The sequence below is a fragment of the Ruditapes philippinarum genome, unplaced genomic scaffold (genome assembly GCF_026571515.1).
Source record: "Ruditapes philippinarum isolate M1 unplaced genomic scaffold, ASM2657151v2 ctg407_1_1_1_1, whole genome shotgun sequence".
In the NCBI taxonomy this organism is placed as follows: Eukaryota; Metazoa; Mollusca; class Bivalvia; order Venerida; family Veneridae; genus Ruditapes; species Ruditapes philippinarum.
The window spans coordinates 155,574-182,366 of NW_026857632.1; the positions used below are offsets into that span (position 1 = coordinate 155,574).

Consider the following 26,793-nt stretch of genomic DNA (forward strand, 5'->3'; position numbering starts at 1 on the left):
ACAATGTTTCTTTTGAGATAAACATTTGTCATAATATTGTGTTATATTTTTGAGATTAACTCATGTTTTAGAACCCATGTTTGTGTAAAATAATATCTGATATTTATAAAAGACTGTACAACATATGCTTCTTTTACAGCCACTATTCTAGCTGATTTTATATTTCTATATATTTATATATTTATAAAGACCCTTGATAAATTGTTTACCTTTTATTAGCTTACCTGTCAAAAAAGTGACATGGTGAGCTTTTGTGATTGCTTTTCGTCCAGGGTCCATCCGTCATCTGTCTGTCCGTAAACTTTTACTTTAAACGACATCTCCTCATAAACCACTGAGCAAATTTCATCCAAACTTCACAGGAATGTTCCTTTGGTAGTCAACCTTAAAAATTGTTCAAAGAATTTAATTCTATGCAGAATCTGGTTGCCATGGCAACCAAAAGAAAATACTTAAACAATCTTCTTTTAAAAAACCGTTAGAGCTAGAACTTAAATCTTTGGCATGAAACATTGTCTACCAAGTTGGTTCAGATAAAAGCCCTGGGTCAAAATTGGCCCTGCCCCTGGGGGTCATTGATTTTCCTTATTTGTATTTAGTAAAAACTTTTAAAAATCTTCTTTTAAAAAAACCCAAATAGCTAAGGCTTAGATATAAATCATGAAACATCTTTTAGTGGGTGTCTACCAAGTTTGTTCAAATAAAAGCCCTGGGGTCAAAATTGTCCCCTGCCTGGGGTTATTGTTTTTCCCATTTAGGCCTAAAAAAAAAATTGATGTGTTTCTGGTGGCGAGGCGAAAAAAAGTGGGGTCGGTAGGTTGGACTTTTATTTTATTTTATTTTTTTTTAGTCAATCAACGATTGTAGATATGTCAGATACGGATTATATGGACTTTAAATTATATTCTATAGCATATAAAAGTACTTAAAACTGTTAGACTACCAAACCTAGTCTTCAATCTTATATTTTGAAATAAATTTTACCAATGGCATGACTCGACTTTCGTTTTCATTTTTTTTATTCTTACCGAACAACTGGCTTCAATTTTAATATAATCACTCTTAACATGACCATGCACGTCCGAAAAATGTTTTGAGCTGTTTTGCTGTGGTCTATTAATTTGATTTCCTGTTTTGCCAAACTATGATCGTATTTTTAAAGAAAATCGCCAGCAGTGACACTTCGGCTGCTTGTTGTGCCGCCATATTAGCCGGTGCGCGTTAATATGTAATTGGAACACGAATCGTATGTGCCTCACATCGTTGTCGACTCGCAATACTAAAACCCGTCTTCGGTACGGTCGGTACGGGCGCCATTTTTTTTTTTTTTTTGTACATCGATAAAAAACTTTGGGTCGGCGCTAAAAAATAGGGTCGGTCGGGCCACCGGAAACACAACATTTTTTTTTTAGGCCTTATGTATATAGTAAAAACTTAAAAAGTCTTCATTTGAAAAACCCAAAGAGCTAGAGCTAAGGTATTTAGCATGAAACATCTTCTAATGGGCGTCTACCAAGTTCGTTCAAATACGGGCCCTAGGGTTAAAATTGGCCAGCCCCAGGGATCTTTGATTTTCCTTGTATGTGTATAGTAAAAACTTAAAAAAAATCTTCTTTTAAAAATCCCAAAGAGCTAGAGGTTAGATATTTATCATGAAACATCTGCTAATGGGTGTCTACCAAGTTTGTTCAAATGAAAGCCCTTGGGGTTAAAGTTGGGCCCGCCCCGGGGGCCTATATACAGGCGAGCGATTTCAGGGCCATCATGGCCCTCTTGTTTATTTTTAGCTATTGTACAAATTACATTATAAATACTATTAATAATATGTATATCACTCAGTGATATATTGTTGAAGTTTTTAAGTTTTAAGGTATAATGAATATTTGATGTCTATGTTATATTCAGATTATAATGTAGTAAATGTTCCTCACTATATGTATATGCATAACTATTTTGTACATTGCAACATAAAAGAAATAAAACTTATCACAAAACATTTTTTCCTAATAGAAAGCCCAAGAAAGTCTCGTCCAGGTAAAGTGGTGTTTAGTTTTGTTAGGCTTGTTGTTATGTTAGGGCAGAGTTTTTGTTTGACAGACACATTTTTAGTTCATTTGTGTAAAGCCTCCCTCGGTATGGTATTGGAAATGTTGCTTTGCACCATAAGTTGGTCTGTTCTAAGTACATTTGTGTAATAATTCATTATATTTTTAAAAAGTCAATATTAGCTTAATTGTAAAATATATACTGCTGATTAATTATGTCCTAAGTCTAATTAATAATCGTTTATGACTGCAAAGGTAAATGAATTACTTCAAAGTAATGCCAAATAATGCTATGCATTAACAGAATTTTGGCAAAGGTAATGAATTGAATTAGTATTAAAATAATGCTAAATATGTTGCATTAATCATTACCTTGCATTACTTAAGTAATGCATTACCAGTATTAATACATTAGCATTAAATTTAATTGCCCTATTTCTAGTAGATATATATTTGTTTTAAATTGTTTTAGTCAGTACTGGTTCTAAATCCAGGAACAGTTTGTCCTCTGTAATACACAGTGTCGCTTACAAACTTGGAAACATTCAGTGGTAAATTGAATAAAATAAATATAACTTTTCTTATGATACAAGTTATTCTAAGGAGAAAGAATAATTATTTTAATTGAAAGAATCCAACTTTGATACTGAATAATTATAAATTTAGCGCTCAGAATTGTTATTCTTTTGTACTGAATATTTGTGTATTCAAATTATTTAGAAAGTGGGAGATTAGTTAAGGGTATAACACGTAAGTAACGGGTCAGAGCTTTTATTATTTATCAAGTTTTATCTCAGCCAGTAAACACTATTTTCAACCTCAGATTAATATCATTTTGTACTGAAATTATGACATAATAATCATATATGATTGTTTTTGTTAACATTTCAAAAAAAAAATGATATTGTTAAGATATTTTTTCTATATTAAATACTGAAATTAGAAATAAAAAGTATATTTAGTTATAAAGTGTAAAAACCAAAATTGTATTCTAGAATTAAAAAATAACGACAAAAAAAAGTGATAATGGAAAAAAAAACACAAAAAAACTAAAAAAAAAACTCCTGATCATTAAAATTTGGCTTAAAAAACCATAAAACTTTTTAATTGATAGCAGCTCTGTGGGTAAATGTTGCAATATATGTTATATTTCATGGAACTGTTACGTTTTACTCAAACAAGAGTCAGTGATTGTTTGCTAGCACAGTTTACATTGTTAGTGTATATTTGTTCTATGTGTTTTACACTGTATAATAGACAGAATCTGTTTGTTTTATATAAATGAGCCGCGTCACGACAAAACAACGTAATGGGTTTGCGACCAGCATGGATCCAGACCAGCCTGCACATCCGTGCAGTCTGATCAGGATCCATGCTGTTTGCTATCAGTTCCTTTACTTGTTATAGGGTCTATAAGCAAACAGCATGGGTCGTGATCAGACTGCGCGGATGCACAGGCTGGTCTGGATCCATGCTGGTCGCAAACCCATTATGTTGGTTTTGTCGTGACGCGGCTCAAATATTGTTTTATGTTGGTGACAGGAGAGTTCATTACCAGAAATTCAATTTAAATTTTCACCCTGAAACCAAATATAACCTGTTATAATGATAGGCATGTGGCTCCCATGTAGAGACAAAGGGGTGTGTACAGTCTAAATACATTCTAATTTTAGTTTTGATTTTTTAGATATTTTAAACAAACAATAGACAGTTTTAGATTCAAGGATGGACAAGGGTTATTACAGAAATTCATTGGGAAAATTAGAAGAAATTAAAATTAAAAAAAAATTAGAAGGAAATAAAAGTAATAGAATGCCAATCATGATTTTGAAGAAGAGTCTCCACATTGGGAAGTTTTATGTTGAAGGGTAATTGAAAATATTAAACAGGTTAAATATGCTTGTTCTTTAAATTTTGTCTACCTCTTGTCCCAGAGATCATGGTTTTGAGCCCTACTCAGGGTCACGACCATGTTTCTTCATATGACACCAGTACTGGTTGGTTCCAGGAAGCGGACTCTAAAGTGATTAATATAAGTTGTAAGAACTTGTTTTGCAATCGAGCATAAATAAATATGTTTAAACCAAATAAATGATGATGACAATTTTTTCTTTTCCTGGAGGTAAAGTGAAGAATCAATAATAACAATGAAAAATTCCGTTGTAAAATATTTCTCAATATCAAAGTACAGTGTTTGCAGTTATTTTATAATGATACAACACATATATTTTAATACCATGATGTGACAGCTTGGTAGAAGAGTGTTCATTAAAGTCTAAAAATGTGTTCTATATTATTCATGTCTGTAAAAATCACTGACTTGAAAAGAATGAAATATTTTAGAAGTTGAAACAGAGGAAAGGCTTGCTTCCAGTTTGCCCGAGTATATTTTCACTCAACGAGGCACCTTGTTAAGTATGTGATATGTAAGGTTTAAGGAATTAATTAACAGCTTCTTATTTTAACTTAATTCATTTGCTCAGTAATCAGTAACAAAACCAGTAACATCAGTAACTAAATGATTATTATGCATGCTTAAAATGGGGTTATCTTATGAATGGACAAAATTTAGCGTTAATACATGACTGAATGTACTATTTTTGATTTGTGAAAACTGATCAAATTCAAGTTTCAACATGATGTAAAAAGTACCCAGTAACTTTTTTTAATTTCTGTAGATTTTCTGTAATGATATATCAAAATTGTTTATAAAATCTAAAAATGATCTATAGCATAGATTCTGGCTGTGTTAATTCTCTTGGAAGTGCATTTGCTACAATTAAAAGTTATATTTCTTTAAGGTGGTATAATTTCTTCCAGAACTATTGGGTTTCAGTTGGTGATTATATTACTATGCGAAGGGAGCCATTACCTTATTTTTAAGTGCTGATTTTTTAACAGAATTACTTGATATTGATGATAATAGAAAAAAAAATCAGTAGCTTGAATTATTGTTTCTTTAGTTGTAATCTAAACCAGTTAATTCATTAGAGTGAGCATTGTATTAATGATTAACTATGTAACTTAAAGTTAAAATCCCCCCCCCCCCCCTACTTGGGTAACATATTTCTTCAACAAACATTGGGCTGTAGAAATATGTGACATGGACCATTTACTTGCTTATATTTTATGGATGTATGTCCGAGAAGTGGGAAAGTAATTGTCTCTTAAAGTTACTTAAAGGTAATTTATGTGAAGTAGTTAGCAACTTCATGATAAGAAACTGTCATGAATTAGAGTGATATATTTGGTAAAGTTCACACTAGCTTTTAGGACAAACAGGGAGTGTACTTGTCCAGTGTCTAGGAAATCTAGGTCATGTTAACTGCCTAGTGGTAGAATATGCTGATTCAAAAAATAAACTGAAGTAATGAAATTTAGTATTTAAGTTAAGTGTTGATAAATATGAAATATATAGACCATAACAACTTAAAACATTCACATGATGGTTAATATCTGCAAAATAGTTTAGAAGAGTGATGTGATTTATGTTTTATTGGACAAAACTTGTTTCTTAGATATGGCATTTTCTGATTAGTATTTTTAAATCTTGAGGTACTTATAAAGCACTTCTGGACTTGATGTTAAACTTACATGTACTTTAATTGATATGTTGAAATTAAATATTGACTTATCAATGACCTCCACCATCAATGGAAATTTTTCAAAATGAAGGAAATTATTTTTGAACAGATGGACATAATTACCCTCTAGACATGCACTTTGTTTTACCTTTTAAATATGACCTTGACCTAAATTTACTTGACTTTCAAGGTCAAATATTCAAATTTTAGTAATTTCAGCATAAACATACCTTGTAACTTATTCCTCCTTGGGATAAGGTTGCTGGTTATAGATAATGAACATACCTTGTTTAAGTAAGATTTGCTTGTCTAGAAAGTAATACATTTAATGAGTGAAAGAAAAATAACATATTACATTAATAGTAGTGCATATTTCTTTTACTTTAGAGAGTTTCACAGAAGGTAATAGAATGGTTTGCTCAGTGCTAGCTTTTTGGGTTTTTCAAATGAAAAAAAAGATAGAATGAAAATTGGCTTCTCAATTAAGTATTGCCATATAACCTGAGATGTTTTCTGCATTAAGACTGTATTATATTAATTTTAAAATGCATGTCTTGGAGTCATTTTAGCTAGCATTTGAATGCTTGAAATTTTCACTAAAGTCATGTGTTTTTTTAATTAAATGTATTTTTTGTCATTTCTGAAAATACTGAAAATTTATTAGATCATTGAGATTTTAATTTGATTTAAATGTGTCCTTATATATCACATTGACACAGTTGATTATTATTTATTCTTTATTAATACTGAAGAGTTATATTTCATGCCTTTATGGTTTTTCTTCAGTTTTATTATAAAAACTTTTGATAGAAACATTTCTCCTGCCTATAGATATATAACTTAACAATCACTATAGTGTATAATATGTATTATTTATACCTATTTCTAGTTGTTGAGTTGAGGAAGGACAACTGTAGGTCAGCTCCTCCTGGGTCATGTCCTGATTCTAATGGTATTAATGATTCACTGTCGATTGTCAGTCTACGTACACCATCCCGAGCTCACACTGCACCAACCGTACATTCACAGAGAAACAATGGTAGGTATTGTGTTTATATGATCAACTCTTGTCAGATCTCTTTGAACATGACCAGTAAATTACATCAATGTGTTGCTCCTCCAGTATTTAACTTTTGTTGTAATTTGTTTGAATTGAAGCATTTTAATTTTCCAAATTTATGCAATAGCCTTAGTGTCTGATTGTTTAAGGTTCCTGATAGTGTAAAACAAAATGTTTATACAAATTGTCAAGAAAAATTTGTAAACAGCTATTGTAGAATTTTTATTGTATAAAAAGATTTATAGTTGTCAATTGTATAAACAGAATTGGTTTTATAATGTTTTTTATATAGCTTGTAAAAAAAGAAGGTGGAAGTAAATTTAATTTTGATATAACAGATACATTAGGAACATTACCAGCACATATAGAGGAGGCAGGTATGGATGATGGAAGTACTGACACTGATACACCTGAAGTTATATATGCTAGACCTTTTGTGTTAGTCAGAGGAAAAACTGACCTCAGCCAGCAGTCATTAGCTCATATAGGTAGACCTATACCCCAGGTGTCACGCATACCTGATCCTGTAAGTTGTTTGTTATCAATGAAGCTGTATAACCATGCATTATTGTACTGCAACACAAGAAAAACTAAAACAATGCATTATTGTACTACAACACAAGAAAAACTATAACCATGCATTATTGTACTACATATTGTACTACAACACAAGAAAAACTATAACCATGCATTATTGTACTACAACACAAGAAAAACTATAACCATGCATTATTGTACTACAACACAAGAAAAACTATAACCATGCATTATTGTACTACAACACAAGAAAAACTATAACCATGCATTATTGTACTACAACACAAGAAAACTATAACCATGCATTATTGTACTACAACACAAGAAAAACTATAACCATGCATTATTGTACTACAACATTGTACTACAACACAAAGAACATTGTATAGCAATGCATGATTGTACTGCAACACAAGAAACATTGTATAGCAATGCATTATTGTACTACAACACAAAGAACATTGTATAGCAATGCATTATTGTACTACAACACAAGTAACATTGTATCACAATGCATAATTGTACTACAACACAAGAAACATTGTATAGCCATGCATTATTGTACTACAACACAAGAAAATCTGTACAACCATATATTATTATACTACAACACAAGAAAAGCTGTATGCACATGAAAAATAGTCTACAACACAACACAAGTTAAGCTATATAAGCTTACATTTAATTTTACTACAAGTATATCACAAGAAAAGTTGTTATTTTTTTCCATTCTAACATGAAAGAAAATCGGTTAAAATATGCTGAACTTTAGTGACATTAAATCTAAAATTATATTGCATGGAAACGTTCCTTTCCTTTGTAATTGTTTCCATTATCTGTTATTATGCACTTGATTGTTTTGTCTCTTGACAAGGAAATAGTTGTGAAATAAATGTTTTACAGTTTAAAATTTTTAATTAAAAAATATTATCTGAATGTTTATGAATGAAGTTTTAATATTTTTGAAAATTAAAATTGAAAAATGATTAATTATATCAAGTTTAAGTATTGCACTTCTCTAGAATTATAGTGGGTTTTTTCCCAAGTATCTCAGACATGTTATTTTTAAGGCAATATATTATTTCACATAATAATTTATAATAAATAAATGTTATTAATGGATATATATTTTCTGGTCTAGACAAAAAGGGATGAAACATAAGAATCTTTATGATATTTAAACCAAGTAAAATATTAATTTAAAATAATTGGAAATCCGCTTATGTCTGCAATTTTGTCTTCTTTGTGAACATTAGGGTCTAGTAAATTATTCTTGGTTATGGCGAAGATTATATTCAGATCAAATTAGTTATTCTGTATTTATATCAACCTGTAGTCTGCTAGTGGTAACTGAATAAATCTATGGGAGCAGTGCCAGACCAAGATCGGACAACACTCATACCATGGTCTGCACTGTTCATAATTCAGTGAGTACAAATTTTGGAAATTTTTCCAAGAAGTGATTAGTGGTTTTGTCCCAAATTAGTGGTTTTGTCCCAATTGAAAGATGACGATCATCACAACAAAGTAGTATCATGTATTTGTAATATGTTATGCAAGTGTTATAGTGTTTGACATCTTGGTAATCACATTCAGGTTGAGTTTGCCGAGGCTGTAACGAAGCAAAAGGAGGCGAAGGCGGCTGTAGATATACAGCGTATATTCCGAGGTTATGTGTGTCGTAACTCATATAGAAAGTTGTTGTGGGATAATAGAAAAGATATGGAAGACAAGCAGATAGCTTTACAGGAAAGTCAAAGGTAACTTTACCATCAGAGTTCTGCATGCAATAAGGCAGGCTTATACCAACAGTAGAAAGCAAAGTTAGGTCACCAATCTATGCAATTTGACCACATTCTAATTGGTTGCCAAGTTTAAGGATTTCTAACTTTAAATTCTATATTAAAACTATGAAAAGTTTTAACATCAAAGCAGAAATTGCCATTTACATGCATTCATCAAGCTTAAGATTACTTAGTCCATAAACTCCTCCCCACTTTTATTCCAGATACAATAATCTGAATTTATGATATCAATTCATACTCATTAAAAGTATTTGTAGAGATAAATATTCAAGCTTTTAACACCAAACCTGTTTCTGCTTCATCAAATACAAATGATATTTAGGATTTAGAGCAAAAAAGATGTAACTTGTACAAATAAAGGTATGTGATACAGTCATTAAACTTAGAGCTCTAAATTTAACGTACAGAAACTGGAATCAATATATAGTGTCTGTAGAAAGATTGAGATGTTAATCACATGCACTATATCACACTAGAAGTGCATGGTGTGGATTATAAATATTGTATAGATAATTTACTGAAGTTCAAGACAACTGTTATTTGTCTTCAATAATTATTACCATTTCTGGTACTCGGCTGATATAGATTCCAGTGCAAGTTGTTGTTATATAATATAAGTATAAGAATGAGAAATATAGAAAGTTTACATAAAATTGAAGTCATAGAGATATTCAAATTTGTGGACAGAATTAAAGGTCCGTTAAGCTTGTTGCAGTTTCCAATATGTTACTCATTGGCCATTATAGATTATTTATCTTTTGCTCCTTTTGCTCTTGGGCAGTTTGTATACCGGTAATTAAATAATGTATAGTAATTTAGAAATTTGTATACAAGTCAAAAATACTACTTCGTTTACATTTTGCTACCTTAATAATACATTACAGCATGCTCATCACTTCTCTTTTTTCAGTAGTTTAACATCTGAATTGCTTTTAATCCATACTTAACTAAAACATTGTACACATGTTCAACCTTTCTAAAGAAATAGAAAAATATTGATTTCTAAAGCATAATGTGCCTTTAAGGTTGCCAGATGTGGGTTTGAATCCAACTTTCAACATTGATTTAAAGTCAATGCAAGTCAATAGCTCAAACAAAGTGCCTGCTTGTGTCTGAAAGAAATGTATATTGGTGTTTTTCTGCAAATGGAAGATATGTTATATTTTGAATTTGAAATTGGAACTGCAATCAAAACTCATCTTGTGAACAAAAAAAAGTTGGTCTTTGTTTATAAGTCCATAAAATGAATAGTAACATGAATATCATTGTCAATTAGTGTTTTCTATTTATTGATATTTGTGTAGGGAGTACAAGAAACATCAGGGAAGGAAGGCTAAGATTTACAACAGACCACCACTGGACCCTCAACTTCTACAGTGGGCTAAAGATTTTAAAAAGATTCAGGTAGAATACAAAGGAAAAAGACAAGTTAAAGTAGATGCCATGGCACAAGAGTGAGTACATTTACTTCTCACAAATTTGAAAATTTAAACTACTTACAGAATACTGTAAAGCATTTAAAAGTGAAGGTGTTAGTAATTGTGAAAATTTGTAAGCTTCAGAGTAACACAATTTCATACATATTATATAGACTTACATATGCTGCATTAATGAAATTTACTTGTTTTATTTCACTGTACTATCCTTTTGTTATCAAGAAGTTGGTTTTTAATTAACTTACTTAAAGATAAAATAATGAGATATATTTATGTTGAATCTGACATTATTCAAGTTCTAATCAACTGTTTACCCCTAACAAACAATTATCTATGCTTGCTTTCACTAAACCATGTATATGATTATATAATACCTTTGTGTATTTAGGGAAGAAACTGCAATCATTAAATCTTGTACTGTATATTATTTTTCTATTGTAACACATGCCACATGCTTTATTCTTTGTAATGTCATACAATAACCTCTTTATTAACCTTTCACCTCTAGAATGCTAGCCAATCAACAGAAAGCAAAGTCGAAGATTGAAGTCATAGGTCCTCATGTGGAAATATACGAGTAAATTATGATTATTTTTGTCATTCTTTTATCATGAAATGAGGGTAAAAATATAGAAATCAATGAAATGAATATGAGTTATAAATATTTTTAAAACACTATTTGATAGTTGATGATTATTTAAGTGAGAAATATTGTATATAAAGTTTAGTTTCATCAATTTATACACTGTTTTCAAGTTTAAAGTATATTCCGTACTGGTTATCATTTTTCAATGCAAGTCAGTCTAATGTATTATAAAGAAAAGTTTAGAGAAGAATGAATATGCTACTAGACCTTGGTATACTAAAAGTTGTTATTTTATTTAGAGATACATGTAATGAGAGGATCCAGGATTGGTCAAATTTATACCTTCTCTTTTATACAATCTTGAATCATGATATTGCAGGTCATGTTATGTAACATTTGTTCTCCTGACAATTCAATCAAGACATTCTGTCCTGGATACGGTTTCTTTTTCTTATATCTGCAGGATTTATGTGAAAAAGAGAAAATTTATAAGCAACTTTTGTCTTGGAAACTAGGTGAATTACTGGAAAGAATGTATTTGTTAAGTTACATGCATTAAAAACAATATTGGCCACATGATTTGATTTGTATTGAGAGAGTGCTCTGTACATGGTTGTAGATTACATTGTACATGAAGATGAAATGCTTAAACTGTGATACAGAAAACAGAATTACAGGCATACACAATATTTATATAAAATATTTCAGCATATATCATCCAAAAGAGAGTGGTCCATCTAAAAGAGAAATGCACAAAGCAGCTGTAGTGATGCAGAAAAATGTGCGAGGATTCTTGGTCAGGAGGAGATTTGAGAAACTACGCAGAAAGGTACTCTTGTTTCTATTTTTAGAAACAAGACGAGACAATGTCTCATTTAGTCATGCTGTAGAAATACTTGATTATGATTTTTTAGCTCACCTGAGCATGCTCAGGGTGAGCTTTAAGGATCGATGATTGTCCGTCGTTCGTCCGTCGTCCGTCCGTTCACATTTTGTTGTTAACACTCTAGAGGTCACATTTTTGCCTCAATCATAATCAAACTTGGTCAGGATGTTTGTCTAGGTGATAGCTCGGATGAGTTCGAACATGGGTCATCTCGGATGAAAAAGTAGGTCACCGGAGCTAAAAATAGAAAAACCTTGTTAACACTCCAGCGGTCACATTTTTGCCTCAATCATCATCAAACTTGGTCAGGATGCTTATCTATTTGATAGCTAGGATGAGTTCGAACATGGGTCATCTCGGTTGAAAAACTAGGTCACAAGAGCTAAAAATAGAAAAACCTTGTTAACACTCTAGAGGTCACATTTTTGCCTCAATCATCATCAAACTTGGTCAGGATGTTTGTCTAGGTGATAGCTTGGATGAGTTCGAACATGGGTCATCTCGGATGAAAAAGTAGGTCACCGGAGCTAAAAATAGAAAAACCTTGTTAACACTCTAGCGGTCACATTTTGGCATCAATCATCATCAAACTTTGTCAGGAAGCTTGTCTAGGTGATAGCTCTGATGAGTTCGAACATGGGTCATCTCGGATGAAAAAGTAGGTCACTGGAGCTAAAAATAGAAAAACCTTGTTAACACTCTAGCGGTCACATTTTTGCATCAATCATCATCAAACTTGGTCAGGATGCTTGTCTAGGTGATAGCTTGGACGAGTTCAAACATGGTTATCTCGGATGAAAAAGTAGGTCAGGTCACCGGAGCTAAAAATAGAAAAACTTTGTTAACACACTAGCGGTCACATTTTTGCCTCAATCATCATCAAACTTGGTCAGGATGCTTGTCTAGGTGATAGCTTGGATGAGTTCGAACATGGGTCATCTCAGATGAAAAACTAGGTCACCGGAGCTAAAAATAGAAAAACCTTGTTAACACTCCAGCGGTCACATTTTTGCCTCAATCATCATCAAACTTGGTCAGGATGCTTATCTATTTGATAGCTCGGATGAGTTCGAACATTTGTCATTTCGGATGAAAAACTAGGTCACAAGAGCTAAAAATAGAAAAACCTTGTTAACACTCTAGCGGTCACAATTTTGCCTCAATCATCATCAAACTTGGTCAGGATGTTTGTCTAGTTGATAGCTTGGATGAGTTCGAACATTGGTCATCTCGGATGAAAAACTAGGTCACAGGAGCTAAAAATAGAAAAATCTTGTTAACACTCTAGTGACTACTGTTTTGATCCAAATATCCTGGAAATTGGTCTGAAAGTTTGTTTTGATGATTTCTAGGTCAAGTTTGAATATGGGTCACCTGGGTAAAAAACTAGGTCACACTGCTCAAATATGGATAATCCTTGTTAACACTGTAGTGGTCACATTTTTGACTCACCTGTCATGAGACTTGGTCAGAATGCTTGTCTAGGTAATTGTTTGGATGAGTTTGATGGGTCAGGTGAGCGATCTAGGGCCATCATGGCCCTCTTGTTTTAGTAAACTGGTTCATTAATGTAATAGTTTATATTGGATGTGTCACAGAAGTCAGTCATTGTTTTAAAAAAGATCAGGACATTTCCCATACAAGGTAAAGGTAAATATCTGCGTTTCATGGAAAGTCCTTTGAAGTATGTCTGAAGACCAAAACTGAAAAGAAGATGTCCTAAATTATGACTTGTATGTTTAGACTCTTCAATTTGTGAATAACGAAGTAGATGAACATTTATGGGGATTGAAGTATGTGCCATTGTATTTTATAACTTTTCTCAGGAGAATAAATTTAATAAAAGTCTAAAATTTATATTTCTTGAAACGGGCTTAAGTTTGTCTTAATTGCTAGGATAGAGTACACAAAGGAAAACACAGGGGGCTGTTTGCTGTCATGTCATCTCATCTCATGTTTGTTGACTATACTGATTTCAGGCAACATTCTGTGGTAGTACCTGGGAGAAGATGGTAAAAGATTACAAAAATCTTCTTGTCAGAGTACAAAGGTGGCATGGTGTTGATAAACCTGTCACACCATTCTCTCTACAAGAAATGCATGAATACATGGACCTGCGCAGACGTAAGTATCCTAACACCAGCATTTCTTTAAATGTCTGTATTTAAACAGCATCCTTAAATCTTCTGTAAGCCTGTTGCAGACGGAATATTGAGATAATACTGGGAGATTGAGCATCTTACATTGATTAGTTGAACTTTTTTTATTGACCTTGTTTCATCTTGTTGAATTTGATAAGTATATTTTTATTCAATCCATCAAAAGCTTCTAATTATTTCTCAAAAGTTACTTAATTTCCATACATTCTCAATTTCAAAGAGATGCTGGAAATACTTAAAACATATGTGCACTGTTGGTCTTATTGGTCTTACAAATGGTTACAGAAAAAGGATGTTTATTTTTTTTGCTCCCAAAGGGAAGCATATAGCTTTTGAATTATCTCTCTGTCTGTCTGTCCATTTTTCATTGTTATTTATGGATGAAATTTTAAATAATTTGTAGTATATCGCGATGCAGGGTTTAAGCTCAAAGGTCAAGATTACACTTAGACTTTAAACAAGCTGTTCATAAAAGTGCTTTGATGATAATGTCTGGTCAGCAACTCTTCATGTATTTTCTGGTCAGATTTCAAAACGACTTAGCATTTATGTGTTGGACATGATGATGATGTCTGTTTCTAATGTTGTTTAAATATAATCACACAGTACCATATACGAAACTGTTTAAGAAAAGAAATATAAATTTTATGTTGTAATCCAATAAACATTACATGGTGATATTGATATTTTAAGAACCATGATTGAGAATTTTCATGCACTTACATTATAATTTCAGGATTTGAAAGTCAGTTTGATAAGAAGGCATTTGGTTCGGAGATGGAGCAGTCTGAACTGGAAGCATTTTTCAGAGAATGTGACTTGTACCCATCACGGACAGAGATAGAGGAAGGTCTTGATGTCACTACTAAAGGTATGTTATACATCTGTTATAAAAATAGCCTTAACTTTTGGCCTGTTGGTGGCAACAGATTCTACTCATGCAACCATAACAGACCAACATCATCGGGCCCATCTGTGCCATCTGATAATAGTTTGCACTGTTCGCTATTCAGTCAGTACATATTTAGAAATTTCATTCTTTAGAAAATGATTATTAGTTTTGTCCACATAGAAAGATGGACACGTCCATTTAAGACATTTAGGGAGGTAAAGGTTAAATGCTGTACCAAAGGTTGAAAAGAAATTTCCTTGTTTCGTATATTTTGTTCTCTAGTGCTGAGTATTGTTTGGGAGTCAGGTTAGATATATTTATTGTTAGATACTACATTCAGATATAATTATTGCCTGCCAGTATATAGTGATAATCCAATAAAATAATACTCTATTCATCAAAGACTAAAGATATAAATACTCTCAGTTTTAATGGGTGTAACCTATATGTTAAAAAGTAGGATCATATTGCAAGTATTAATCATTGTAAATCAAGTATTTTCACATTTGGGATTATTGGTTCGTAATTCAAATTGTTTCTATCTTACGAAATGCATTATAGCAATACATAGATCATTTCCTTCTGTCTTGAAATATTGTGAAAAGACAACTTTGCTAAAGGAATTATCTTGAAATTTTACAGGTCAATCATTAAAGAAAGGAAATGGGTTGAAGAAACACGAGGCAATGAACTTGTTATTTTATATCTATGTTCCCAAGGCAACAGGATTAACTGACACTAGACAGTCAACCTGGATGAATCCCATTATAAATGGTGTTGAAGCAAAGAAATTGATAGGTAAAATTATATCTCAGTTATTCTACATTCAAATCTTAGTGAATGAACAATATTTTCATGATTTTGAATTAAAATATGTTTTTAAATTATAACAAATACAATAATACTTAAAATTTATACTGTTGTTTTAATTTTCTGCATTTATGATCATGAGCCACAAATTTTTAAATAAGTTACAATTTTTTTTGACAATTAACATAGTTTTAATCAGTAAAGGTTTTTATTTCTTAAAAGTCTGTAAATTATGTATTAAATCCAATTAAAGGTTATGCATTAACAGCAGAGCCAAGAAAATCTAATGCAGGTGATGGTTAATATTGTGTAGCTGTTTATGTGGAGATATATATATCTACTGTATAATATATTCTTAGTATCAAATGTTTGAAATGTTTACAGTCAAAAAGTTGCATGATCATGTAGTGTTGATCACTTTGTCTTTCTGTAATTCTGTCTGTACAAAAACTAGAATGTATGAAAAAGTATCTGACTGAAAATCTGTCTGTTTTTCTGTATACAAACTTGAAAACTACAGCCACTTAAGAATAATGTGAGACTATATGAGCCGCATCACGACAAAACCAACATAGTGCTTGCAACCAGCATGGATCCAGACCAGCCTGTGCATCCGCGCAGTCTGATCAGGATCCATGCTGTTCGCTATCAGTTTCTCTACTTGTAATAGAGTTGGTAAGCGAACAGCATGGATCCTGATCAGACTGCACGGATGCGCAGGCGGTCTAGATCCATGCTGGTCGCAAACGCACTATGTTGGTTTTGTCATGACACGGTATTATATTTTTAGACATCTTGTTTTCTATTCTGAATGTAGTGTAGACATATAGTAAATTTCTAGATGTGTTTTTAAAAAGGAATTGTATCCATAAATTTTACAAGGAGATTGTTTATTATAGATCAGTATAAAAACCCATCATCAAATATGTGACAACTTAGCGTGAAACCGTTTGTTTTTGATAAAAGTAGTTCATGCTGTAAAGTTTACACAGAGGATATTTGTTTGTTTTGCATGTAAGATTGAAATATAATTTCCCTGAGTGAACACCAGATGCAATATTTTCACAAGTGACATAGCCACGAGTGAAAATAAAATAGCTGGTGTTCACGAATGAAATATATTTCAATCTTATATGTAAAACAAATAAATTTTCTTTTTTAAGTGGTATTAAGTATTTTTAGCTCACCTGTCACAAAGTGACAGGGTGAGCTTTTGTGATCGCTTTTCGTCCGGCGTCCGTCCGTCATCCGTCCGTCCGTCGTCCGTCCGTCCGTAAACTTTTGCTTTAAATGACATCTCCTCATAAACCACTAAGCCAATTTCATCCAAACTTCACAGGAATGTTCCTTTGGTGGTCACCTTTAAAAATTGTTCAAAGAATTTAATTCCATGCAGAACTCTGGTTGCCATGGCAACCAAAAGAAAAAACTTTAAATATCTTCTTTTAAAAAACCATAAGAGCTAGAGCTTAGATATTTGGCATGAAACATCTTCTAGTGAGTGTCTACCAAGTTTGTTCAAATAAAAGCCCTGGGGTCAAAATTGGCCCCGCCCCAGGGGGGCATTGATTTTCCCTATATGCATATAGTAAAAACTTAAAAAATCTTCTTTTAAAGAACCCAAAGAGCTAGAGCTAAGATATTGGGCATGAAACATCTTCTAGTGAGTGTCTACCAAGTTTGTTCAAATAAAAGCCCTGGGGTCAAAATTGGCCCCGCGCCTGGGGGTCATTGATTTTCCCTATATGCATATAGTAAAAACTTAAAAAATCTTCTTTTAAAGAACTGTAAGAGCTAGAGCTTAGATATTTGGCATGAAACATCTTCTAGTGAATGTCTACCAAGTTTGTTCAAATAAAAGCCCTGGGGTCAAAATTGGCCCCGCCCCAGGGGGTCATTGATTTTCCCTATATGCATATAGTAAAAACTTAAAAAATCTTCTTTTAAAGAACCCAAAGAGCTAGAGCTAAGATATTAAGCTTGAAACATCTTCTAGTGAGTGTCTACCAAGTATGTTCAAATTAAAGCCCTGGGGGTCAAAATTGGCCCCGCCCCGAGGGTCATTGATTTTCCCTATATGCATATAGTAAAAACTTAAAAAATCTTCTTTTAAAGAACTGTAAGAGCTAGAGCTAAGATATTAAGCATGAAACATCTTCTAGTGAGTGTCTACCAAGTTTGTTCAAATTAAAGCCCTGGGGTCAAAATTGGCCCCGCCCCGAGGGTCATTGATTTTCCCTATATGCATATAGTAAAAACTTAAAAAATCTTCTTTTAAAGAACCGTAAGAGCTAGAGCTTAGATATTTGGCATGAAACATCTTCTAGTGAATGTCTACCAAGTTTGTTCAAATAAAAGCCCTTGGGTCAAAATTGACCCCGCCCCAGGGGGTCATAGATTTTCCCGATATGCATATAGTAAAAACTTAAAAAATCTTCTTTTAAAGAACCCAAAGAGCTAGAGCTAAGATATTTAGCATGAAACATCTTCTAATGAGTGTCTACCAAGTATGTTCAAATAAAAGCCCTGGGGTCAAAATTGGCCCCGCCCCAGGGGGTCATTGATTTTCCCTATATGCGTATAGTAAAAACTTAAAAAATCTTCTTTTAAAGAACTCAAAGAGCTAGAGCTAAGATATTTAGCTTGAAACATGTTCTAATGGTTGTCTACCAAGTATGTTCAAATAAAAGCCCTAGGGTCAAAACTGGCCCCGCCCGGCGGTCATTGATTTTCCTTATATATGTATAGCAAAAACTTAAAAATCTTCTTTGGAAAAACCCAAATAGCTAGAGTTTAGATATTAAGCATGAATCATCTTAAAGTAAATATCTACAAAGTTTGTTAAAATAAACGCCCGGGGGTCAAAACTGGCCCTGCCCCAGGGGTGTCATTGTTTTTAACTATATGTGAATAGTAAAAACTTTAAAAATCTTCTTTTAAAAAAGCCAATGAGCTAGAACTTAGATGTTTAGCATGAAACATCTTCTTATGGGTGTCTACCAAGTCTGTTCAAATAAACAAATAAAAGCCCTTGGGTAAAAATTGGCCCGGGGGTGGGGGGGGGCCTATATACAGGTGAGCGACCTCAGGGCCATCATGGCCCTCTTGTTTACTGATTTTGCCCGCGTAATGTCGCGCATTCTCCTTTGTGACGTCAGCACATTATGACGTCACATCATCAATTTTGAAATATAGTTTAATTCCTCTAATTTTGTTACATTTTTAACATGATGTATGATGGTATTGACTTTTTTCCTAAATAAGCAAAATTTACATATGACAACATTTATTTTCGCCTGTTATGTTATGTACTTATGATATTCTTTTCATTCGCATTCAGATATAGTCTGGGTACAGTGAAAATTATACTAGTGGTTTATCAGAATATAATCATCTGATATATTAAGTAAAACACTGGTCAGCATGAAATAAAATTACATAAGATTGACATTGCAAGAGGTTAGAACTGATAAAGAATTGAGGAATTGTAAAGTAATACATGAATAACTGCTTGAAAACAGAAATAACACTGAAAAAAAAAAAAATGAATTTTAATTTTTCATCTCATCTTTCTAAGAAATGTTTTTCAATTTACACGATATTGTTTATATATTGTTGTGTGTTTCAATAGATGTTTCTTATTATATACAGATCTATTTACATGTAAAAAACATATGAGCCGCGTCATGACAAAACCAACAAAGTGTGTTTGCGACCAGCATGGATCCAGACCAGCCTGCGTATTTGCGCAGTCTGATCAGGATCCATGCTGTTCGCTATCAGTTTCTCTACTTGTAATAGAGTTGGTAAGCGAACAGCATGGATCCTGATCAGACTGCATGGATGCTCAGGCTGGTCTGGATCCATGCTGATCGCAAACGCACTATGTTGGTTTTGTCTAGACACGGCTCATATGTCTGTTGTTATCTGTTAATAGAAATATTCCGATGTAATTTGTGTTATATGTATAGTTATTTTGTTACTGATGATAACATGATTATTATTTGACGCGTACATTCTGATCTAAGAATATGAACCTAGTCCAATTAATAACTTTTTGTAAACATTTCACTTGATAGATAATTGAAAACTTCTTTGACAAAATTACTACTTTCCAATAAAAGGTATGTTTTGAATACATCTGTTTTTATTTCATGATTAAGGCATTTCATTTGTTAAAAACTAACACAATGATTTTCTCTACATTTAAGGAAGTGAATTTGTTGAAGGGGCACCTTTAAAACCATGTGCAGAGCTTGTGATTAATTCACGTAAGGAGAGAAGAATGAGGGCTGAACAAGAGAAAGAGAGACTTGAAGAGGAAGAAAGAAAAGTTAAAGGAGAGAAAGTGGACGGGGATTCTGATAGTGATAGAAAAAAGTCCACAGAGAAAGGTGGAGGTGGTGTCAGTAAAAGTCTGACTGCTGGAACAAAAACAGCATTAAAGAAGAGAAAATAAAGATATAAAGAAAGTGATAAATTCCTACTGTAGTGGAGCAAGTGACAAATTCCTACTGTAGTGGCTACATCAGTTAAGAATTGTGCTAAGTAGATATAAATCAGGGTGATAATGTACCGGTAGCTAAAGGACTACTGAAGACTGGGAACAGTAATATATCATAGCTGTCCAGAATATTTAGCTAGGTATGTTTGCTTGGAGGTAGCATTTTTTGTTTTTATTTATAATGCATTTACAGGGACAGATCCTGTCAAATGTATAGCTATATGCTAAATTAGTAATTTGTTTTGTTGTGACATAATTTAAAGATGTTACAAGAATATTTTTCTCTTGTTCCTGGGAAGATATTTTTTTTCCTTTAAAAACTTATTAAATCAACTAATGATGTGAGCAGAAAACTGCTCACAAGTTTCTTATTTAACTTATCATTTAAACTGAAGAAAACTTACAAAAATACAAATTTTGTAAAGAAGGATTTATGCAAATTTAAAATTAATAATAGTTATCATATTAATATATTTCTCAAAAGTTATAATACTGCACAACTAGACTGATAATTTTCATCAGACCATATTGACAGTCATGTTATAGGGATACAACAGCAAATGCAAAAATTATTTTTTTATTTCAATCAGACTGACTTGGGTTATTACAGAATACAACTGTTATATGATATAATGTTATACAAGTTAAATGTTATACAAGTTGAATGTTATACAAGTTATATGTTATACAAGGTAATACTGCTGATAAATGTACAAGGGTATATACGAATGTTTATTTTTAGATTATACTGTATTGTCCTATATTTTATTGTTTTTTTTTATGCACAAATATTTATTTCACATTTTTATGGGTGCTATAGTTAATGGCAGTTTTCAATCAGTATTGAATGTTTCACAGTTTTTGTTAGTAGATATACTATATACTGTAGTGCCTGTTGTCATTGTACTAGGCTAGTATGTCACATTCATTTTATTATAATTATTGATATACTAACATATCTTATTTTCATTTCATGTAGTACCATGTCAAACTATTAAAGTAATGATATAATCATTCAAATTGGTATGTGTATTTGTCAGGTGTTTTATTATGATCTATTTATATATCTAAAAAGTCAGGATATTGTTCTTGTTCTTGCATTTTTGTTGTTGAAAAACTCCTACTTTTATTTTTCAATGTTGTAATGTTTAAGATTGCTCTTTAAATCCACTAATCCAGTAAAAATATACTTCCTCCTAATCTGTCAAACAGCTTTTCAAATTTTTTTTGCTTAGTTATCAAAGTAGTTGAATATGTATTGGAAGTCACATGTGAATAAGTTATTATACTCAAAGCTAATTATCAGTTTTAATGAAAAACTGAAGTTAAGTTTAAAATCAAACTTGACAGTTGTATTGTATTCTTTAACGTTAAATATAAAGGCTGAACAAAAGTTTTCAATATTCTGGAAAGAACTAATCCTTTGTCTTTGATACTGAATTTAAGAATCTTATGTAAATGGACACTTTTTAGCAGGTGTTAAGCTTATAAAATATTGCTTTTTGATACACAAAATGTGGTTAAGTATTGTCTGAGCTGAATAACTCTAATTGGTAGACCAGGAAGTTTAATTTATATTTTTGTATTGGAATCATACATGAAATATAACTCTGATTCAGCTTTTATATTTAATTACATGTATTTATACCAGTGATATGCATATAGATTTTATGAATAATTGTTAGATCTGTGATTTATTAGAACTGTGATACTCATATATATTATGTTGTAGATTCTTTATGTTATATAACATATGATAAAATGCTACTTGTTTTCTTGCAAAATAAAATGAAATAAAGAAAAAATCAGATTTTCTATATATTCGTCCTTGGAACACTTGTGTGCAAAAAATGATTACCAATGTATTCAGATATCCCAAGTTGCCCTTAGCTGAGACATTTGAATGCTATGTTAGCATTGGGCTATTTCAGAACAAAAGCAGGCCATTTCCATACCACATATACTAAACATTTATTTGATGGACATGCCATACTTTAACAAACTAAACATTTTATTACATGCTTTTCGGTGGTTTATAGAAATATATCGGTGATATAAAACTGGTAATTTCACTGTTTGAAACAGTGAAATTACCACTTTGATAATTTCACTGTTTTGAATTTAAGTCCCTTACGTTGTTTCAGCGAAATACCAACGTCCACAATACTGGGCACCAACTTAATGACGTGACGTCGTAAATGACGTCACGTATTATTATTTGGCGCACTTTTCATTCAGTATTAGGTTTAATGTATTGTTAAAACGTTTCTTTGCATATAATAAAAAGAAAATTTGTTTACTTTAGTGTAAGATCGAAATATATTTCACCCTGTGAACACCAAAAGTTCATATTTCACTCGTAGCTGCGCCACTCGTGAAATATACCTTTTGGTGCTCACTCGGTGAAATATATTCCGATCTTACACTGAACTTAACAAATATCCTCTATTTATTTTGTTACAAGAAAAAGAGAAAACAACAACATGGTACATTTATAAAATGTTTACTATTTAGAAAATAAATTCAAGTTTGTATCAATGTTTTGGGAAATTATGGCCACTCGAGATAAACAACGTGGATAACCAACGTGGTTTTAGTTTGGGAAAAAACGTATGCCGACCGGAAGGAGGCCAAAACAAAAATGTTAGTCATAATAATTGACCAACAGATTGCCAAACATTAACCGAATACTAGTCACTTATGTTTACCAGTGTCTTATTGATATACCAATACGAACTAATTGACAAAGACCGACACCTTCCATTATCGTACGGATAACCATATAATAATATCGGGTACCGGCAAAGCCACGGAGCCAAAATAATTGTACATCAACACGGACCAGCTGACAACCACTGATACCTTCCATTATCCTACCGATAACCGTAAAATAATGAAAACTACCAGAAGCATCACGGAGTCTGAAGTACGAATACCGATTACAAACACACAGATATTACCAAAGCACTAGAGCAATATCTGGTTACCTGACTCAAAACACTTGTGTCACATATTATACCGACACATACACTGTGTCACACTTTATACCGACACATACACTGTGTCACACTTTATACCGACACATACACTGTGTCACACTTTATACCGACACATATACTGTGTCACACTTTATACCGACACATACACTGTGTCACACTTTATACCGACACATACACTGTGTCACACTTTATACCAACACATACACTGTGTCACACTTTATACCGACACATACACTGTGTAATACTTTATACCGACACATACACTTTGTCATACTTTATACCGACACATACACTGTGTCATACTTTATACCGACAAAAACAATTTTAGAAGTTTAAACGCCAAAGATATAAATTTATAATATTAACGCTGATTAAATACACGGTAATAGTTAAGACCGTAGACAAGATTGTTAACCAGACGGCCGCCTCCCGATCGACATAATTTTTTTCCCGCCACAGTAAATTTTGACACAAAAAATTTATCCTCCAAAAAAATAGCGATGAACACTTAATTTAATAAATTTTCAACAATTGCATCTTTCAAATAGTCTAAATAAAACTCCAAGCCTACAATGTTTAAATGGATACCATCAGGGCGGAAGAAACAGGCGTCATTAATCTCAGTGGTAATAATCGCCCCCTTCCCAGACTCCATGACAATTCTTCGACCTAATCTATTTAAACGCTTTCTCTTTAAGTTTAAGGGCTTGTTTTCATTTTCCGGCCAAGTTCGTGGGAGGATATCCATCCACACAAGAAGGGTGTCAGGAAAGGCATCACGCAAATAGTCAATTTCCTGTTTTATAAGATTTCTTATGTCAGGTGTTTTAAAAGATTGCAAGTCGTTTCCCCCCCAAGTTAATAATTACCATTTTAGGTGGCTGAGACAATAGAACCTGCAATTCAATGTGACGCCTCAATCCCGACCAACCAAGGCCTCTTTTTCCCCACCATGCAATTGTTACACCGTCGATCTTTAAATTGCTCTTGAAAGTGTCTGATGCGTGAACCCCGGCCCAATACGGCAACGAATCGCCTAACACCCAGACATCTGCGTTGGACTGTAAGGACGTGTCTTCTACTAGGGAGTCACCGCCCTCCTCTGCCTGCCTTTTCCGACCCCTTGTCTGTACATATTTAGGCTGGTTTGCAGTATTTACTGGCCTTGAAGCCCTAACTGGTCTTCCTCTTCCACGTGGCATTCCAAACAGCGAGATTTCCGATGTAAAATCCGAAGAGTTAATTTGAAGTGTACTCGGACGGCGAGTTGTAAATTGAGAGACCGATGCACGAGTTTCACGTGCTTATATAGTTGTTGAGAGTGATATTGGTTCCGTTTACTACCTTACTAATATATACACTGAAATGGAACCAGTGATTTGTAAACAAAAATCTCGTTCGAACGAGATTGAAATAATTTCTTGAAAAAATAAAGGAAATTATTTAATAAATATCCTCTTATTATTTTAAGGGAAAAATAATTTATAATATTTACCTTTCCAAAACCATCTATATACTATAGTATATTAAACATGTATTTCGGTACTTTATAAAAATGAAAGTAAGTTTAGTGTGACAAAAAACAAACAAACAAAAAAACCGCATTTCAGAGAACTTTCTTATAGGAATTGAGATCCTGCACAGTAAGTTTTTGTAAAATGAACGCTACATACATAAAAATGTACATATCAAGTTGATAATATCAGTTTGTAAGATCTTCTTCATAGCAATATATGGCTCAAAACTCTCCTGCAAGAAAAGAAAGAACAAGAAGTCTCAGTTAGTGTAGCTTTAGGTACCGGCGATTTGTTATTTCCGTATATGAATTGTTGAAATTTTAGTAAAACGAGAAAACCAGGGATAAAAACGTTTGACTGATTCCAATACGGATTCGATTTTGTACAAGTTTGGTTGGTCTGCTTTCCTGTAATTTAAGGACAATGCCCTAACATTAGAAATATGTCTAGGAGATTTCCGCATGAAATGGTCGTTTTTCGGACTTGCAATTTGTTCTTTCTGTATATAACTTGTAGAAAATTTCGTTAAAAAAAACCCACAATATTCTCACGACAACCGTAAAAAACCATTGGCCTGATTCCAAGGCGTATTCGTTTTTTAGCTCACCTGAGCACAAAATGCTCAAGGGTGAGCTTTTGTCATCACTCTGCGTCCGTCGTGCGTCCGTGCGTCGTGCGCCCTTCAAAAAATGGCGTCAAACTTTTCAAACAACATCTCCTCCTAAACACATGGCCAATTGCAACCAAACTTTACAGAAATTATCCTTAGGTGGACCCCTTTCAAAGTTGTTCAAAAATCTAAATTCCATTAAAAGCTCTGGTTGCCATGGCAACCAATAGGAAAAACTTAAAAAATCTTCTTTTTAAAGAACTCAAAGAGCTAGAGCTAAGATATTTAGCATGAAACATGTTCTAATGGGTGTCTGCCAAGTTTGTTCAAATAAAAGCCCTGGGGTCAAAATTGGCCCCGCCCCGGGTGTCATAGATTTTCCTTATATGTGTATAGCAAAAACTTAAAACATTTTCTTTGAAAAAAACCCAAATAGCTGGAGTTTAGATATTAAGCATGAAACATCTTCTAGTGAGTGTCTACAAAGTTTGTTCAAATAAAAGCCCTGGGGTCAAAATTGGCCCCGCCCCGGGGATCATTGATTTTCCCTATATGTGTATCGCAAAAACTTAAAAATCTTCTTTGAAAAACCCAAATAGCTAGAGTTAAGATATTACGCATGAAACATCTCCTAGTGAGTGTCTACCAAGTTTGTTCAAATAAAAGCCCTTGGGTCAAAATTGGCCCCGCCCCAGGGGGTCTTTGATTTTCCCTATATGCATATAGTAAAAACTTAAAAAATCTTCTTTTAAAGAACCCAAAGAGCTAGAGCTAAGATATTTAGCATGAAACATCTTCTAATGAGTGTCTACCAAGTTTGTTCAAATAAAAGCCCTAGGGTCAAAATTGGCCCCGCCCCAGGGGGTCATTGATTTTCCCTATATGCATATAGTAAAAACTTAAAAAATCTTCTTTTAAAGAACTCAAAGAGCTAGAGCTAAGATATTTAGCATGAAACATGTTCTAATGGGTGTCTACCAAGTTTGTTCAAATAAAAGCCCTGGGGTCAAAATTGGCCCCGTCCCAGGGGGTCATTGATTTTCCTTATATGTGTATAGCAAAAACTTAAAAAATCTTCTTTGAAAAAACCCAAATAGCTGGAGTTTAGATATTAAGCATGAAACATCTTCTAGTGAGTGTCTATAAAGTTTGTTCAAATAAAAGCCCTTGGGTCAAAATTGGCCCAGCCCCGGGGGTCATTGATTTTCCTTATATGACAGTGTATAGCAAAAACTTAAAATCATCTTTGAAAAAACCCAGATAGCTAGAGTTTAGATATAAAGCATGAAACATCTTCTAGTGAGTGTCTACCAAGTTTGTTCAAATAAAAGCCCTTGGGTCAAAATTGGCCCCGCCCCAGGGT

General features: G+C 32.9%; 1 protein-coding gene across 5 annotated transcripts in view; it reads left to right on the forward strand.

The window, feature by feature from the left end:
* LOC132750419 (uncharacterized) overlaps positions 1 to 22,103 on the forward strand; it is a 75,784-nt gene extending 53,681 nt beyond the window's left edge. For all 5 annotated transcript variants that reach the window (XM_060740396.1, XM_060740399.1, XM_060740397.1 and 2 more), the window contains 12 exons: positions 2,011 to 2,034; positions 2,766 to 2,795; positions 6,519 to 6,668; positions 7,028 to 7,215; positions 8,823 to 8,986; positions 10,336 to 10,485; positions 10,976 to 11,044; positions 11,762 to 11,882; positions 13,919 to 14,063; positions 14,835 to 14,969; positions 15,633 to 15,788; positions 20,012 to 22,103. In XM_060740396.1, the coding sequence (XP_060596379.1) occupies positions 2,011 to 2,034; positions 2,766 to 2,795; positions 6,519 to 6,668; positions 7,028 to 7,215; positions 8,823 to 8,986; positions 10,336 to 10,485; positions 10,976 to 11,044; positions 11,762 to 11,882; positions 13,919 to 14,063; positions 14,835 to 14,969; positions 15,633 to 15,788; positions 20,012 to 20,259 (1,580 nt within the window). In that variant the 3' untranslated portion in view covers positions 20,260 to 22,103. The remainder of the gene's footprint in view (positions 1 to 2,010; positions 2,035 to 2,765; positions 2,796 to 6,518; positions 6,669 to 7,027; positions 7,216 to 8,822; positions 8,987 to 10,335; positions 10,486 to 10,975; positions 11,045 to 11,761; positions 11,883 to 13,918; positions 14,064 to 14,834; positions 14,970 to 15,632; positions 15,789 to 20,011) is intronic.
* Positions 22,104 to 26,793: the final 4,690 nt, after the last annotated feature.